The 18,981-nt window shown below is 39.2% G+C and overlaps 2 protein-coding genes across 2 annotated transcripts; both read left to right on the top strand.

Moving 5' to 3' along the window:
- The first annotated feature begins 497 nt into the window (after nt 1-497).
- Nucleotides 498-10,216, top strand: synpo2la (synaptopodin 2-like a). The gene is made up of 4 exons (XM_042009556.1): nt 498-834; nt 3,617-3,768; nt 4,014-4,732; nt 5,890-10,216. The coding sequence occupies exons 1-4, from the start codon at nt 733-735 to the stop codon at nt 8,490-8,492; spliced, it is 3,576 nt and encodes a 1,191-aa protein (XP_041865490.1). The 5' UTR covers nt 498-732; the 3' UTR covers nt 8,493-10,216.
- A 4,082-nt stretch (nt 10,217-14,298) lies between these two features.
- myoz1a (myozenin 1a) lies at nt 14,299-18,962 on the top strand. Its single transcript, XM_042010964.1, has 6 exons — nt 14,299-14,541; nt 16,053-16,139; nt 16,619-16,806; nt 17,055-17,325; nt 17,603-17,765; nt 17,851-18,962. The coding sequence occupies exons 2-6, from the start codon at nt 16,055-16,057 to the stop codon at nt 18,083-18,085; spliced, it is 942 nt and encodes a 313-aa protein (XP_041866898.1). The 5' UTR covers nt 14,299-14,541; nt 16,053-16,054; the 3' UTR covers nt 18,086-18,962.
- Nucleotides 18,963-18,981: the final 19 nt, after the last annotated feature.

Consider the following 18,981-nt stretch of genomic DNA (forward strand, 5'->3'; position numbering starts at 1 on the left):
GAGAAGCTGGTTGGATCAGTCTCAGTGGTTAAAAAAACCCACTACCAAAGTCAGTCTAAACATTGTCTACATCGCTGATTTCTTTTAACACCCATTAACGTAATTTAGAAAGCATTTGAAAGTAATTAATCAGGACTGATGTTCTATCATATCAAGTTTGCGATTTGAGTTTGGCTGAGACTGAAGATTACTAATGACCTCAGTGTGAGATATAAAACGCAGCCATTAGGATGTTCTGAATGTTAACTTTGCCGTGGTCTGCAGAGGAGCAGGCAGAGCAGCAAAGGTGGTGATGTCCTATTTTTGGAGGGGCTATCAACAACCCAGTGGCATAGGTCTGAGTGACAGGACAAGTGTTGAGCTGGACCTTCCCCTTGCTCATTTGGGGCAGACATTCCTCAGTGTAAGCAGACACAGACCACCCTCCCATCATATTTCTCTTTCCCTCTCCCCTTCCTTTGGCTATGATGGCTGTGCCACTCTGGGTATGGGTTTGCGTGTATGTGCATGTGTGTGTACAGGTGTGAGTTTTAGCCCTGGGGCTCAGAAGGAAGTCAGCGTCTGGACAGTGCGGCAGGCGAAGAGCAGGTCAGAGCTCTGCTATGGGGCCCTGACTGCTAACTATGCAGCCAATGCACTGAGGAGTGGGGGCTCTCACTTGAAACATATATATCAAAGAAAAACGGAAAATAACCAAGAAAAAGAAGAAAACTAAAAAAAATACATAGAACAATGGTTGCTGAGGAAGTGATCATTACATTGTCCGGTGGAGCGCCATGGGGGTTTCGTCTCCAGGGAGGTGTGGAACATCAGAAACCACTCCAGGTGGCCAAGGTAAGTTGCATCACAGCACATTTTAGGAAAGCCAACATTTCCTAGTTTTCTGGGGGAAAAGTGGATAGCAGAAACATTTTTCTCTCTAAATAATGTGAAACATTAACTGAGATATATTAGGTAGTGATGTAAAGAGCTGTGAACATCGAAATGGAATATTGGCTGCTGTGAAGTTTGGTTCACGGCCTGAACATGAGTCATAATCTTGTTTAAGAAGGGTTTCACGCAGAAGCGTACTGATGATTGATTTAATGAACTTTAAACTTCAAGTACAGCTAGCTGGGAATGTAAGCCAACCCTGCTGGATGTTGTCCAATGAGGGCCTTCACTCCCATCAAAAACAAAAAGCTGAGTTGAGGTGAAACTAGAGTGATGCTGACCCAGAAATCCCAGGTATTTCTAATAGTTTCTTGGTTTACATGTGATGATGACGCTGGGTTTCATTAGCAGCCTAAATAATGAAATAGTGCCAAACATTTTTGTACAACAATCTTGTTCATTTTTCTTCATTATGTGAAAGATATGGATTCTTTACATTACGCATCCAGGACTCTTTGTAATAAGCTCTAATCATTTCAGCCATAGGGGTCAGGTTCAAGCTTACAGTTTACCTTTGTGAAAACCACAAAGGTAAGTAATTATTTTTTAATGGAATCCATTTCTAGTCATAATATTGGTTTGGGAAAAAGAAGTTCACTAAAAGTTTAGGGTTAGGGATCTCATATGGAGGTGCTCAGCTCAATTTACTCTTCAAATGCAAATTCTTCATGTAATAGAATTTTGCACAGAAGCCATCCAAAAGTAATTCTTGATCTCCCACTATGCTTTATCTCTCTCTCTTTTATACAACATTTTACATTATATAAAAGAGAGCATAGGATTGATAAATCTATCCTTGTTCATGATATAAAATAAATCTACAAGCCAAGGTAATTGTTTGTCCCTCATCCAAACTTGCCATGTTTAAAGTAAATACATTATACATCTTTTATGGATTTTGTTTTTCAATTATTATTGTTTTACTAAAAGAAATTTTAATTTTTCAATATGTTACTTCAGGTCACTTGCACTCACATGTTGTACGCAAATCCACAAACACTTAATAATTGTTGACTGAGCAGAAGTAATTTTCCAGGTGCCTATTTATAGTTGAGATGTAGATCTCTGGGTAAGCCAAGGTGTTTGTTTAATCGTAGAGCGTGAAAATCAGCCTTGTTCACAAATTTTAAACATTCACCAATCTGTACCTTGCTATCTAGTAAAAGAAAAAGGGAATTAGTTGGTGTAGTTTTACATAAAAAGGAAACCTTAATGTTTAAATCTTTTTTTTATATATACATATTTTCCTGTGTTCCTGTTAAAACCCAACAAGAATCCTCCACAAAGAGATTTTCAAATAAATTTCTCATTATCGTCTGTCTGCAATAACAGCCTTCTCGCAAACTATATTCAGCTTCTAAATTATGTTTATTTTTCTCAATAATAATAATAATCCTATTTTAAGTTATGCAACGCAGGTTGGCAGCATGTCACCTTTTTGTCAGTGGCCAGCTGTTTCTTTCTGACCGTCCAACACCGCATACTCCTTAACCCCTGGGAGAAGGGAGGCGTTATCTTGTCAGGTCTTGTATTATATCCTTCCTAACAGGTGGAGCTATGCTGAACTTCACTGAAAGAGCCGATGTGTCAGATCTATATTTGTGTCAGTGAACCTGCATATGTGTGTTTATTTATATGCCTCTGTGTGTATTTTTGTATCTGTCCATGCGGTCTATGTGAGCAGGCATGTAAGAGTATTTTAACTGTTATGGTTTGCAACCACAAGCTGAATGATTGAACGAATAACTTGACATCCTGTGCCACGAGCAGGCAGAGGCCACTTTGAAAGGTTTAGTTAAATGGAGACATGAGATTTCATTACATGCGCACCACAATACCTGTAAAGAAACCCAATTGGGGAAACCAAAGATGTCCCATATTATATTAATTTAATGCATGACTTTATGCAGCATCATCAACCTTGCAAACTTGCTTTTAAAAATCATCTGCATTATATTTACAATGCAAAATGTTACTGTGGCTTGCACAGACTTAAGGCAATTTAATGAGGGCAAAATGCCATGATCTCGAGCATAAATAGCAAAGCACCACATGAAGATGGCTGCTGGCTGGCATTTTCCTGTTTAAGTGTGTATGAGTGCCCCACTTGAGCTGTAATATGTGGCATTTGTCCACAGCAAGATCAAGCTGTCAGGACAAAATCAGTTCTCTGTCAGTCACTATCTCAGACCAAGACAAGACAGCAGCATTGCTCTGTCAGGTTTTGTTTTTTCCAAATATTACAGGGGCAAACAAAGGACTCGCAAGAAAATACCTATTTTGGAAGACAGCAAAAAACTATCCTGTACTTAGCTCTTAAAATTAAGGCTTTAAACCTGAGACCCAACTTCATGAAATAGTTGATAAGTTCTGGAGTTAATTTAAATACATATAATTCCAATGAATTAACCATATAAAACCATATAAAGCTGTACATATGTGACTACATTGCCACATATGTGCCACATTTATTTTGAAAATATGAAAACCACTTCAAACACAAAATGGAGAAATATTTACTTAATATTTCAAATATAAAATACATACCTTGGACTTGGGCTTGTCCAAAAGATTTTGAAACTTGAATAAGACATAAAACATCTGGCTATTTCAAAGGAGTTGTTTTGGACTATCCCCAAACTGTCAACCTTAAACATCTGTGTAACTTCTCTGTCTTTTGCAGGTACGTAAACGCAGCAAAGCATGCAGGGCTGGGCTCCGAGAAGCTGATGAGCTGGTATCCATCAATGAGCAGCCATGTGGATCACTTTCCCATGCCCAAGCCATGAATCTCATTGACAGCTCCCCTGGGATATTAAACATCCGAATCAAAAGGTCAGAGGAACCCAAAGAGCTACACTGTTGCTAATCATAAAGCATCATCTACTCATTGTGATGAATAAAAATGTGCAATACTCATAGCTTACAGAGCTGGTAAATATCACATAATATTATCCAAATAAAATGTAATATAATGCTTAAAAGTAAGCATCTTTATGCTAATTGAATTTGGAAAGTTCAGATTTAAAAACTGGCATCCAAACACCCATCACACTTCTAAACTCTTTCATTGTTTACAGGGCACCTGCTGCTTTTCAATCTGTAGTGCTTGTCACACGTGCGCCATCGCCCCGTATAGACAAAGAGTACCGTGCTGCTCTCAGAGCCATGTCACCAACCCACTCCCACCAAACGCCTGTCCGTGAGGTCCATCGTAGCCGTTCCTCACTAACCAGTGGTTTGACATCCCCACCTGGTAGTGAGGCTTACTATGGAGAGACTGATAGCGACGCAGATGTGGCAGGTTATGAGAGACAGCGACGTCAGAAGCGCCGCAGCCCAAGCAATTCAAACCCCGGAAAACCAACAGGACGAACATCTCCAGAGGGTGGTGAGACATCAGAGATGAGTGGCTACGACAGTGCTCCAGATGCACAGGTCTTCCCACGTTTGTTAGATGGACATGGGGGAGATGGAGATGGAAGGGGGGGTCTGCCAGGGGTGGCAAGAAAAGAGGTGATTTACCATCCACCTGGTCCAGGAATATGGTCATCCCAGACTTCTACCGAGACTTCGTCCATCATCTCCTCAGCAGATGACCAGGGTCCACGGGATGGAGGACAAGAGGAGGATAGTGGGTTTCTAGAGCCAGCCAATGTGCCACTGGTCTCCCCTGAGAGGGCAAAGGAGGCTCTGATGTTGAGCTCTCGTAGCCAGCTTGTGCCCATGGTGGGTCCTGTGAACAAACCTATTGATGAAGAGCTTACAACAACTTACATGGAAAAGGCCAAGCAAGCTAGTAAGTACAGCTGAGGAGGACCACTGGTATGGACTTGTGTTTCCCATGAATTCTGCACACATTCCTTAAAAGGAAAGCATGCTGGTTTAAGAGGAAGCTAATTTAAATAATGTCTCATGGCTCATATCAGACACAGATTTAAAATTGTTATATCTTTTTCTGAAGAGTCTCATTTTGACATTGTTCTTTACATTTTATATTCCTATTTGATTATATAATTACATTATTTTATCTGCCTGATTTATTTGCTCCATCTGAAACCAAACAAATATCAATATATAAGTCTGAATAAAAACAGGAATACTGTCTTAATTCTGAAATCTCAGTCAGTAACATCTCGGTTAACCTTTTCATATGAAATTTATTTTAACTACATTCTTACATTTTCCAAAAGGCAGCTTATTGTTGAATGAATGTCAGCACAACATTTTCTTTGAAGAAAGAGTAAAAGTGACGATAAACCACCGACACAACAAGGCAATGATGCAACAACAGCTAAATAACACAGACACTGACCAAACATTCTTTCCACCAGCTCGTAATCCTGTCCATCATCCACAATAAGGCCTTGGAAAGGACATAGCTGAGCTCTCAGAAGTCATCAGGCTGCTTTAATAGCTTAAATGAATTTACTCCTGTAAATCCCCTTGCCATCACAGAGTGCAAGTTTAACAATCTAATGTTCTACTTGGGAATCTTGTCCTACACAAATTAAGAACTCCCTTCACATGACAGTTTATAACAGTGCAACAGAATTTGTTTGCATATGATAATCTGTTTAATAACATAACAAATTAAGGGAAATGTGTTGGCAGCCCTTTGAAGTTCTCCTTGCAGTAACCTATAGCCTGCAAGTTTCCATTAGCTTGCAAATATTTTCATGTCAGATAGATGTCAGAGTACATAAGCTCAATAATGTGCAAATTTATCCTTCACTCCAGCTAATGTGAGAAGCTCGAGACTTGCCTGGAATTTTCCCGGAAGTGATGCTGTAGCAAGTTAAGAGATGGAAACCTACTGAATGCATGGTGGTCAGGACAGGCTTACATTCTGATGTCAGTCAGTTACTGGTTTATAGACTAAATTGTTTGGAAATCTGACTGTGCTTATGTTACACTATAGCAAAATCCTAATATCTCTGACTTTCATTCCTGCAGAACTGAACCGAGGTGACACACTGCAAGATAAGCAAGTGAAGGAAGCAAAAAGCAAGTGTCGAACAATTGCATCTCTGCTGACAGACGCTCCCAACCCCCACTCCAAGGGAGTGTTGATGTTTAAGAAGAGAAGACAGCGTTCCAAGAAGTACACCCTCACCAGCTTTGGTAGTGTTGATGAGGACCAGTGTCAGGACTCTCAAGAAGAGGATGGGGTATTTCCTGGCAGTGAATCTGAGTTTGATGAGGATGGCTTCTCAGCAGTTCCAGACCCAACATGGGATAGCGACTACCTGGATAAGCTTGAGAAGAGGGCAACAGCAGGCACAGAAGGTCGTGGGGATGGAGCAGAGGATGCCCCCAGTCCAGGTTTGAGTGACACTACAGGAAAGGGTGCCCAGTTGTTTGAGCAGCAGAGAAAAAGGGTAGCTGAGCATGCCAAAAAGGTAGAAGCAGCACAACCTCAGGCTCCCTCACAATCTCAAACACAGGAGCAGTCTCAGATTGCATTGCATCAAGCAATGCAAGCACAAGTGCAATCAAACCGGCAACCTCAGCAGATACCACAACCTGGCGTTGCGACTACACAGGCTGGGTTATCTCAAACTCGAGCTGATACAGTCCAGGGAATACCTAATGGAGATCTATCTTATTCTGCAGTTAGCACAGTTAGCATGGTGATGTCCCCTCCACATGTGGCATCCAAACCAACCACAGCCTCGGTTACTGTTTTGGCCAGTCCAGCACCACCAGCGGAAACACCACTACCAGAACTACCTGCAAGTAATGTCCTAAACAGAACAGCACGTCCTTTTACTCCAGGGTTCATCAGTATTCGAGCTGCAACTGCCCCAGTTACTTTCAAGCCAGCTGTCACAAAGCGAAACCAGCGTCCTGCCTCAGCAGCTGTTGTGCCACCACCATTCTCCACTGCCTCTGAACTTGCCAATAATCCAAAAGCAGTGACTCCACAGCTAGTACCTGGTACCCCACCAGTATTTTCCCCACCATACTCCATCCCTCAAGGTCCTCTGGCTTTGTCAACAGAAGCTCGTGTTACCTTTCACCCATCAGCCCTTTCTACCTCTGTAGAGACAATGCAGCCATCATCTGCAAAAACTGGTGTTCATCATCCTCCATATGCTTCTGTGACCCCAATATCTTTGCCAATGCCAACAGTCCCACAAGCAGCAGTGGTTTCAGTACCTATTCCTCCTATATCTCAAATTTCAGGCTCAGTTGACTCAGTTGTCCTGGTACCTCCACCTCAAGTGCCAGTTGCTCAGCCACCACCACAGTGTTCCATGCCTCCTGTAGCTCAAGTAACAGTGGTCTCCCAGCCTGAAGCTGTGGCTCCAACTCCTGTTCCTGGTCAAACAGGCCGCACAGGAATCTTACTTGAGTCTCGAAGGCGTAGTGGCAAACCGAAACCTATGTTCAATATGCCAGATGTGAAAAAGAACTCCCCTAATCCAGATCTTTTGTCAATGGTGCAGAACCTGGATGACAGGTCCATCAGACACAAGTGTGCTCCACAACCCAATGAAACCATTTATGACGATGCAGAGGAAGAGAGAAGTGGTGAGATTGGCATAGGAAGGGTACCTCCTCCAGTTGCACCCAAACCTCGGGTCATACATGAGGCCCCGCAGATTCTTCAGGCTGGAGGGAAGGGAGCCCAACTGTTTGCACGAAGGCAGAGCCGCATGGGAATGTATGTTGTGGATACACCACCTGAAACCCCTTACCATCAGGAAGTAACCTTTCATAATGAAGCCCAACTCCAGGAACCCTCCCTAAACACTTCCATTCCCTCTCAGTGGAAATACTCCCCAAATGTCCGTGCACCTCCACCAATTGGGTACAATCCACTTTTGGCCCCTTCTATCCCAATAGGACCTCAGAGGGATACAAACAAACCAGACAGCAAGGGTAGAGAAGGCTCTCAAAGAGAAGGCATCAAGGCTCTGGATTTCATGAGAAGGCAGCCCTATCAGCTCAACTCCGCCATGTTCAACTATGGAGGCAGTGTCACTAATCTATCAGCCATGCCTTCATACCAGGCTCAGCATGGTAATTACACAACAACGATGGTAGGCAGCTCACTGACCTCTCCTCGGCAGATACCACTCAAGACAGCCCGTGTCTATGAAATCAAACGATTTTCCACTCCCACACCAATGTCTGCTCCTTCTCTGGCTCCCAAAGTCATTGCACCTCGATCAGCCACTACTCTTGGAGAGCGTTTGACTCATTCTGGTATGACTTCCCCACCTCCTGCAGCTTTCAATCCAACTCCAGCACCAGTCATTGCTCCAAACCCAACTTCACCTCCCACACAACAAGCAGGGCCTCCCAGGCTCCCAAAATTCTCTTCACCCTCTGTTCCAAACCCTGTGCCCCCTGCAATCCCTACACCTTATGTTCCAGTATCATACACCACTGGACTTCAGACAGCCAAGCAGTTCCAGAGTGCTCCTGAGCTCAGCATCCTTTCTTCTTTGCCCCCAATCAAGTCCAACCCAGTTCAGGCACCTAAACCACGGTTTGTTGCCAACAAAGGAGGTGTCCAGGCCCGTGTATGGCGACCAGCGGCAATCTAAACAGCAACGAATTACGACCACTAGTTGGTTGTGGACATAAAATAAATCAGTGACAATTGTTATGAATGCTTTTTAAAGAGAAAATGTAGGAATTGCAATTTCTCAAATGGTATGATGATCGCTTTCAGTGTTGTTACATCAATATTGAAGAAGATGTCTTCAGATGTTAGATGACTGTTTGAACAAAACAGGTATTCTGAATCTGTAATTTCTTTATAGTTCAAATTACTTTTCTTCTCGATTCATTAAAAAGGAAAAAGGCAAATCTTTTAAAAAGCTGCCCAACGTGAATAATCCAAGCTCATAATTCAACGGTGAACATTAGATGATTTGGTAAAAGGGTTAGGAGCTTTAAACTGTTTTAAAAGAAGTTTAAAAAGCCGAAACAGTCAAATTTATTCAATGCATTACAGAACTGAAATAATGGATAATGCCACTAACACTTACTTGCTATTGCAGTTTTTCCAGTACTGAATTATTCTTCAAAACTTGAAATGACCAGCTGCAGTTCTGACCACAGGATTAAAACTGAAGACGTTGCTTGATCTTGAACAGTAGTAGGTGGATAAAGGTTATTATCATTAAACAAAAAAATTTGAACAAGAGACCAGTGCCTTTTATCTCCTGTATGTGATATTTAAAAGGAGAAACCATAGTGATATTGCCATCTCATTGGAGGATTTAAATTATGCATGACCAGCTGAAAAGAGAGAAAAAATAAATAGATGAGATCATTGTGGATCTATAAGCAAAGCAACAGTTTGCTCTTGCAAAGTGTCAGTGAGATTGTGCCAAATACCTCTGCTCACTATAGCCAGAGAGAATTGCTATCTTTTTAGCCCAGGTCACATTCAACAAGTGCCTGGGCTGTCACTGAATGTATACTTGTCACTGGATATCTTCGCTTCCAGTTGCCATTTAGGCACACCACAGTCTCCTTAGTCTTGTTGCAGATATATGTAAATTCTTACATTTTATTAAACAAATAACACAGATGAAGGATGTGTATTTTATTTTGTTTAATTGTGATTTAATCTTAAGGGATATAATGATAAGTTGATGGACTGAGAGGCATCAGCCTTTTTTAAAAAGAGTTCAAGGAATGAGAGTTGCTGTGGACGGAGGATAAAATAGATGTAGACCAGATTACCCAGTGGGGTCTCAGGTAGATCATTGCTCATCTCCCATTAATTGGTGATGATCAAATGTTATAAAACTGAGATGTCTGAAAGATTACCTACAGTATGAAATCCCACAGCCTGTAGATATTACAATAGAATGGCCAGGGAAGTTTGATTTGTGAAATCTTGTGGTGAATCTCAAGATGATGACTGAAAAAAGTGCAGCAATTTAGCTAATGTCTTTTCATAATGGTTGTGATTAAAAAGTCAGGATCTAAATGGCAGTGTACTTGAAAGACTGGGTATGTTAATGGAAACAAGTAAGAAACATAAATGACTGTGCTTTTTTTCTTCTGCTGAATTATTGGGACAAACTTTTTTTTTTTTTTTTTTTTACTATTTTTAACGAATAGTTTACCTTAAAAGCTTGTTTTCATAATATTATGTCAACAAAATCTGTGCATAGTTAGGATGAGGTGTAAAATATGATATGCAAGTGCTTGAATTAAGTTAACATTAAGTGTGAAAATGTTTGTTATGCTAAGTAGATGTTTATACTAACTAGAGGACTACACATTTTAGAGAAATAAAATCAGATCTTGAAAGCCCTTCTAATGTCTGAAATGTCTGATTTTACATTGCCCCCTGCTGCTCAGTGTGTGAACATACATTTACCACAATGGGGTCTCCTCTCACTCAAGATGTGCACATAAGAAAATTTATTTATCTTAGTTTCTGACAAATGTTTCAAACATAATCAAACGCAAAATCAAACTGAATCAGTTAAGAATATTTTAGAGAACTTACTTTCTGTTAAATGCAAATACGCAAACAGTCTTGCTAAAAATGACTTGACTACAATTCTGTTTGTCACTTCAAGGCATTATGTATTTAGACTGTGAATTATATACATTTGTGGGATATGATCTGATGTTTAACAATGTGACAGTGGAAGATGACTTTATCACACAGTCCTTTGGTTAAAAAAGAGAAAACAGCAGAAAAACATTGAAAGTAAGAATGTTTGTGGAATTTTAAGCTTGAAAGCTTTAAAAGAAACACAGAGATCCTAAACCCCTTTCTATATTTTTTTTCAAAACCTAATTTGAGAATTTAGATGAGGTAACTGCAAAGGCTAAAGCAGTGTTAGAAATAGACATGATTTCATGCCATTTAAGCTTACAGTCGTGCATGTCAACATGGCTAATACTAGTTTTAATACATCTAGTCTTAAGACCTTCCACACAGGAAGGTCCCCATGAAGTTTGAACTCAGAGCATGTCATGAGGGGGCACTGCTAAGCATTACATCGCCATACTGCCCTCTGGAGTAGACTTTGGATATCCATTTCCAACTTTGTAAATCAAAAGTTCTCACATAGCATCTCATAATAATGAGATTTAAATTTATAGTTATGAGATTTCAAGTTATAATTATGAGATAGCATCTCATTAATTTGACGTAGTTATTTTTCCCTTAAAGTGCGGGTTTCCACAGCAAACAAACAGTAAGAACAAAAATCTGTTCATATTTAATATCCTGTCCACTTTAAAAATACAGGCAAAGTAAATTGTTGAATTTTAAAAGTGTGGTTATCCATGTCAGAATTGTTACTCCACCTGGGCAGATGTAACACTGCTTGAAAAGACCTTTTGAAGCTAGTGTTTATTCTTGAATTAGGATTTTTGAGTTTTCCCATATTCTCCCTTACAGATAATGTCATGGTCTGGCATAAATTTAAAAGTTCCAGCAGAGATTTGATGTGAAGTTGCGATAAAAACTCTTTTGCGACAGATGTTTAAAAGCTTTTGAGTTCTTCTTCATGTCTAGCAAAAATATGCTTGTACCTTAATTTTTAATGACTTCCCATTTCCTCTTAACAGAGGAAATTACAAGCTGAAAACACTTCCATAGATCTTTCTAGCCTCTTTGTTAGCCACACTTAGCTTAACCCTTAGATTTTCATTCTCTTGCATTCCTCACTCACACAACTATTCAATTAAGTCAAGTGGAGATAAGATACTTTATTTTTTCTGAACGGAAACTCTGTAACACCAGCAGGTCAGAGACACCATAAAATCTTCAATCAATAAATTAGTAGAATAAAATAAGAAACCAATAAAGTAAAACAAATAAAAAATAATGCATTCATTAGATTTAAAAAAACCACTAAAATAAAAAATAAATGTAACAATGTATATTTCATGTAAAATGTTTCCTATGTTTAATGTATTTCACTTCAATTCCCCCAAATTAAAGCAAAATAAGATTAGTCGACAGTCATAGTTAAACTGATGCATTTTAAGAGTTTTGTGCTAAAATGAACATGAGCCACTAAGTGGTGCTGCAGCACTTTTGTGGGTTGGGCTTCTCAGGCAAAGCCGAATCAGAAGGGCATTTTGGTGCTATTCACACTCTAAGGGTGCGTATATATAGGGCTGTTAATATTCAAACAGAAGACTATTTATATGTAATGAAAATGACAGTTTGCCAGGTTGCTAATTTAATCAAGAATTAGTTCTTAATTTAACAGCTATAAAAAGACTGAATAAAAAAATAACTGGTTCAAGTTTCTGGAAAGTTTCTATTTTGAGATGTGCTTAAAACTTCATCCACTTCAGTTTCCATGGGACGGATGTTCCAGCAACAAACTGAATTACAATATGATTCAATGTCTTCCTCTTTCTGGTCATCCTGACTTTTGGTCGGCATGCGATTTCCATGGAGGTAATATCCCCCAAAGAGCTTCTGCAACCAACACATGCATATTCCAAATTTTTAAGAGGTGTGGAGATGTCTGAAATGTATTTTTCAACATTAACAATAAAATTACAAATATTATATATAGAAAATTTATAAGACCCCAGTTGTTCAGAAACAAGACTGAAATTACTTTGAGCAGACTGTACTCAAGTATGCAAAAAGCAGGTGGCAACTCTTCAGATTTTGGATTGCTAAAGATGTGAGTAGTAGTACTAAGAAATAATGAGTTAAGACTTTCTGTTTTAGGAAGAGGCAAACCAAGAACATGCTTAAGATAATAAAGAATACAGGTAAAATACAGTTGGCCATGTGTCAGGCTGCAAAATAGATCATTTTAATAATTTTTGAATTCACAGAAAAGTAAGTTTAGTTTTACAAAAAAACTAAATATCATTTGGCCCTATGGAAAAAATAGTCTTGAGTTGCAAACACCTGCAAAAGAGAAGAACAGAAAATAATTCCTGTTCTTAAATTTAGTTTAAAAAGAGAGAGAGAGAGAGAGAGAGAGAGAGAGAGAGCGAGAGAGAGAGAGAGAGAGAGAGAGAGTCAAAAAGTTAAAGCAACAAAAGCTGAACATCAACTTTGTTGTTCTATTGTGTACAACAGATCAGAAAACCAAATCAAAAGAGACAAGTTTCAGTGGGGGGCTTTTGGCTTTTTAATCTGAAAATAGAGCCCTAACTCTAAGCAGAATGTTCATAAAAACATGTAGATCATATTGATTACCTTCTTTGCCATTTTTCTATAGATTTGTGGCCACTAGTGGCTTTACCTTGAAAGTCTGACAAGAAAAAGGACCAAGACAGAGGGGGATGCCACACAACAGCGCAGGCGCAGACTTGAACGTAAGTTTACTGTGTTGATGAGGATCAGCCTCTGTACATGGGGCAACTATTCAACAAGCTGAACTACCTGGCACCCCTCTCCTCCCAATTTTGGTGCCAAACAATAAATAAGATGAAACCTCATCCATGGTAAAACTCGGTTTTCAAAACTGTCTAGCATGTAGAATTATTTTTACATCTTTACAGTAATTAAATCTGTGAGGAGTTTGCATGTTCTCCCCGTGGCATTGTGGGTTTTCTCCAGGTACTCCGGCATCCTGACCCCCCACAACTGTGAATAGGATAAAGCAGGTATGGAAAATGAGTGAATGAGGTCAGAACATATTTGGATTTCATCTCTGGATATCAAATAAAAATGAAATATGAAAGAAAACACCTTAGATCCTCACCTAAATAAATCATATTCTTCTTTTTGCCAAACTCCATCTTTCCTTCACACATCCATCTCTCCATCAGATTTCATAAAATCAAGCAAAATAGCAAAGATTTGCTCTGATGCCACCAGGACATAGAGCTTATTTCTTAGGAGACTTATGGCTAAAATATTTTCATGCAGTCATGTTACAGTGGTATAGAATGCCTGTTACAATAAGCAAACAAGTTTTTTTTTATTATTGTGGTAATTGTCTTTGAATACCCTACACTACATTTACATTTGTTTTCACTTTTACCAGAGTATCTGAAACCTGTGAAACACATCCATTACAGTCACAGTGTCGCAGAGACACTGAAAATGTGACAATCGAGTATCAAATTAGAGTACAGCTGCAAGCGAGCCATCTGTTTGAAACACAAGCTGACATTACCCTATAATGTATACATTGTCTTAACCTCTTAACCTCTTTACTAAGTCTTCTTCTACTCTTTCTGTCTTGCTGCAAACCTGAAACACAACCGAGAGTCCTCTGAGGTTATATCTTATGGCCGAGTTCTCTTCCCCTCGTTCTTTGCTACTAAATATAGGCTTCTTAGCCATCTGTGAGAATGATTTTGTGCCCTTAATATCACCATCAGCACTTTCAGCTGGCCAACAGAGACTTCTCCAACCGTCTTAATGCCCCCCTCCCCATTCCGTATTCAAACCCCTAACCTCAACTTTCTCCTCCCGTCTTGACACCAACCCTCCTGCCACCCACACCCCAACCCTGTGGAAGATCTCCTAAGTGTTGGGTGGCTTTTGCACTTCCCGAGACCTGAGTACACTATATGTGGGGTCAGAGGCATTGAGGGATTTGTAAACTTGTGATTGAGATTGAGATCCTCTTCACCATTTGGTGTTTATAGGTCTATCTCGCCTGTCAGCATTACAACAGAAATCCGGTGAGTGGATCTTATCCTATCAGCGTCCTTTGTTTGTCAAATGATCAAATGTGAGTTTGGATTTCATCTCTGGATTTAGAATAAATTAGGAAAGAAATTAAAGGTGGGTTGTATTTTCCCAGTTATTAATTCTGTGGGCTGTGCAGCTGGTGAAGAAATAGTGATGGAAGCAGATCTCAACAGCACTGAATTAAAATAGATGCTTGTTTAAAAACATTAAGAATTTTTAAATAATTAGAGAGGTAAAATGGCAGTAAAAAATCACTTAGCTTATTTTTGACTTTTGCAATGTCTTCAAATGACCAAAAAATGACTAAACATGCAGGCTGTCTCTCTCTGTGGACGTTAGAGGTTTTATGTGGTGTTACCAGATCCTGACAGGGGGTGGTAAATCTGAGGGCTGAGTTCCTTAAGCTTGCAATTAACTTAAAGAATTAAAACAGTGTCAGAAATCCTCCTTGTAAACATCTACTCCACCTGTCACTTCTGTCTGAGAGAGGATCAAACATACATTTACAATAGTTTCTTCTGGAGGTGTGTATTGTGTTCTTAAGAGTTTGTCAAGCCCATTTGATAGTCGAATGACACCATTACACGTCGCTAAAATGTCTTGGCTGGAAATGGATTTTAAAAATAGCTGCAGTGGGTTAAGTTACAGCCACTAGATGTGATGTGATGTTTTGCCACTTGACTGGGCTTTAAAGAAACTGTTAAAGTTGAATATGCTGATATTTCTGTCAGGGTATTAAAAAACATGCAATGTAAGAAATGATATAAGAATGTAGTGCATATCATATTGTCCAGCAAGGAAGGTACTGATATTCAAAATAGCTTGTAGTTAATGATAATGATTGTAAGGACTGAAAGATATCTTGACATATGAGATAAGGAAAAAATTCCACCCACTTTGCTCACTTACATGCAGAAGATTGGGGAATATGATCCTATGATATTAATAATTCTAATGCCATCTAATTATCCTGAAGCCCTCACTTGTGCTCCAAATTATATAATCAGAATGTATTGATGACTAATTTCTGCCAAAACCACAGCGTGCTCTTGTTTATGTTGATGCAATCTGTGTACAGATCTTGTGTCTCTAAACAAAACTGAAACACACATTGAGCCATACGTTTCCTTTGGGGCAGGCATCTGTTCCACGGGGGAATGTGTGGAATCTGAGGGCACTGACACCCCCTTGAATATGAAAAATGAGGAGGGCCCATGCTGTATGCCTGTTTGTTACATTCAGATCTCATAGAGTTACTTTTAGGGGTTAGTAGAGGGTGTAGGTGTTGATAGTGTAGAGTAATCTTGAAATGCTGGTGTGAATCCATAATAAATTGAAACAAAAACACTCCTTCAGTATATCTGAATATTCTGACATTACTTTGTTTCTCTCACTTGAAAACAAGACTTCAGTTTCTGAGTTCAAATGCAAACATGTTATTCTGTATTTGTGTAACCAGGAATAAAGTTTTATGTTGTTTTTTTTTTTCATGACCCTGCAGTCATGCCTCTGGGAACACCTGCGCCCCTAAACAAGCGGAAAAAGCCCTCCAAGATCATAACTGACCTATCACATATCAGCCAAAATGGTAAGGCTGAGAAGAAGTGATGTGGATATAAGGTTGCCACTGCAGAGTGCAACACTTCACATGAAGACAGCATGCAGCAATAAATACTTTAGATGTGGTAAAATGTTATCAAATAATAAGCATAAAAACCTATCAGCAACAGACTGCAAGAAAATGAAAGATAACATGTAACATACTGCAACTGTAAGTCTAGGTCATGTTTTTATTTAGATCATGGTATTAGTACTGTGCTTAACGTGGTCCCATTATTTATTCTATTCAGAAGAGAATGCATGCATACAGAAGAGATGAGAAATGCTGGAGGGATAGTTGAATAACAAATTTAAAGGGATTTTATTGATAGTGGCAATAGCTAAGACTGGCAACACTCATAGTTTTTTACATTCTGCAATCTAAACGATCAATAACTTTTTGGACATATTGAGGGTTTTAGTGTTGCTTGTCATGCACATTATTTATATATATATCACCTTACCTAGAGTATGAGTCGGAACCTGAGGCATCAGAGTTCGATCTGGGAACAAAGATCAGGACACCGAAAGACATCATGCTGGAGGAGCTTTCCCTGATGAAGAACCGAGGCTCCAAGATGTTTAGAATGAGGCAGCAGAGAGTCGAGAAGTTCATCTATGAGAACAATCCTGACATCTTCAGCAATGAGTCACTGGTGAAAGCTTAGTTTGTAGCGAAAAAAGCCCAACAACTTTTCAATAATTAAAAAAATTTTAAAATATGCTGATACTGTGTTAATAATGCATATAGTTTAGAAATATCCATAAATATGACACTGCTTTCATAGCATGACAGTAACTGTCTACAAGCAATAAAATAAATAAATAAAAAGACCATATAACACAATCAGAACTCAAAGTGGTTAGTAATAGTGTGATAATGTGATGATTTTATTTGTTTCAGGACAACCTCCAGAAGTTTGTTCCCTCCCTGGGAGGTCAAATAAGATGTCAGATGATAAATGTTGGCGGGCACCATGTCAGTAAAGAGTACGGACATCCATACTTAGGAGTGATAACTGCAGGAGGAGCCCCCGTGCCTCCTCCTAAACCTGGTTGCCGGGGTGTAGGGGAAGGAGGAGCAGGCAGTGCAGGAGGAGCTGGAGGAGCAGGAGGAGTAGAAGGTGGAAAAGATGGGAAGGGAGAGGGGGGAAGTGAGTGGTCTCCACTAAAAGGTTGGTATCTTTTGGTATTTTTTCAATTAAATAAAGACATAAAATTTTGCAGAAATATACACAAAAAAAAAAAAACATTTGTGGAAAAAATTTGTATGTATTTTTAAAAAACTGGTATGATGACTGCATTGCCTACATTCAATTAGATATGAGTTTTTTAAAAATTGCCATAGTATTCTCTTTTTATCTAGGTTTTACATGATGCCCAAATGTCTTTTGGAAAAATGGATGTAAATTATTATTTGATTTGCTCCAGCTGTGAATGTTTTCTTCACAGGAGGCCGAAAAGATATTACCAAAAAGCAGCTTCATGTGAAGACATATGTGTCACCATGGGAAAAGGCCATGAAGGGTGATGAGAATCTACTATCCACTTTAAAATCTTCAATGCCTGGTCCCATTACCCAAAAAGATCAACCCAAGTACAAGTGCTTTAACAGGTGGTTCCCTCAGTGTCTGATTTTGTAGGTGATTTTTGACTAACTGGAGCTTTAATCTGCCTGTCCTTTCACTTTGCTTTACCAGGACTGCTATGCCCTTTGGAGGAATTGAAAAGGCCAATCAGCTCATGAGATTCCAGCTGCCAGACACTGAGACAACCAAAGAGGAGCCTGAACCTGCAGTGGTGTACCAACATGACATTGGCTGCCGGCCCTCCTTCAATCGTACTCCTATTGGCTGGGTGGGAAGCAATGAGCCCAGCAGCATTCACATGGAGACGGATGCCGTGCCATTTGATGGAGAGACAGACGAGCTGTGAAAACAAATACATACAGTGATTATACTAACTATGCACATATACACATGCAAGCATGACTGTATGGATAAACCTTAGCATGCACACACAAATTAGGTGAATCTAAAATTCACTGTTGTACTAGTGAGTTTGAATGTCTCCGTGTGGATAACTGAAAGTGTAAATGACTTGTAGACATTCTCCAATCTTGATCTACATTAAAAAGGGGCTGCTGGTGTAATGGTGACATGAAATATCAAATGCTTTTTGTTAAGTGTTCATCACAACTTTAGTATGTCAAGAAAGTTGCAGGAAGCTACAGGATTTGTCAGTGAAGAAAGAATTAATAATGTGGGAAGGAGATTTGTTCGCTGTCAATGCTGTGCATGCAGTCTCAACGTCCTCTTGATGTCATATTTATTTCCTATTGCCTTTTTGTTGTTATGATTTTCCTAACAATTGTAGAACCCCCCTTTCAAACCTGTCTGATTCAGTATGCATGCTGTTGCTAATCCCACAAAACAAACAACTATGAAACTCATCTTGTTAAGTGATTAAAACATTAAAGGGAATATAAATGTCTAAATTCTTTATCTTGTAAAAAACAAAAATGCTTTTCAACTGCTTGACAAAAATGTAGTTCCTGTGAGACAGTGGTTAGCAATATCAGATATTTCAGTGAATTATTTAAAAATTTTCTGTTCTTTACAGAGCAGAACAAGCGGAGAAAATAGACGTAAGTATTAAGACTCATTTAAATTATTATTGTAAGCAGTTTTAACGTGTTTATTGTTTAACCTGGCTAAATTTAAGTTAATTCAAACTAGTTTATAGACTGTTTGACAGTTTTCGATGTATTTATTTGCCTGCATCTGATCGGGTCAAATGGGATGTTGAAGAGTAAACTGAGTAAACCATTC

This window comes from Melanotaenia boesemani, chromosome 16 (genome assembly GCF_017639745.1).
Source record: "Melanotaenia boesemani isolate fMelBoe1 chromosome 16, fMelBoe1.pri, whole genome shotgun sequence".
Classification (NCBI taxonomy): Eukaryota; Metazoa; Chordata; class Actinopteri; order Atheriniformes; family Melanotaeniidae; genus Melanotaenia; species Melanotaenia boesemani.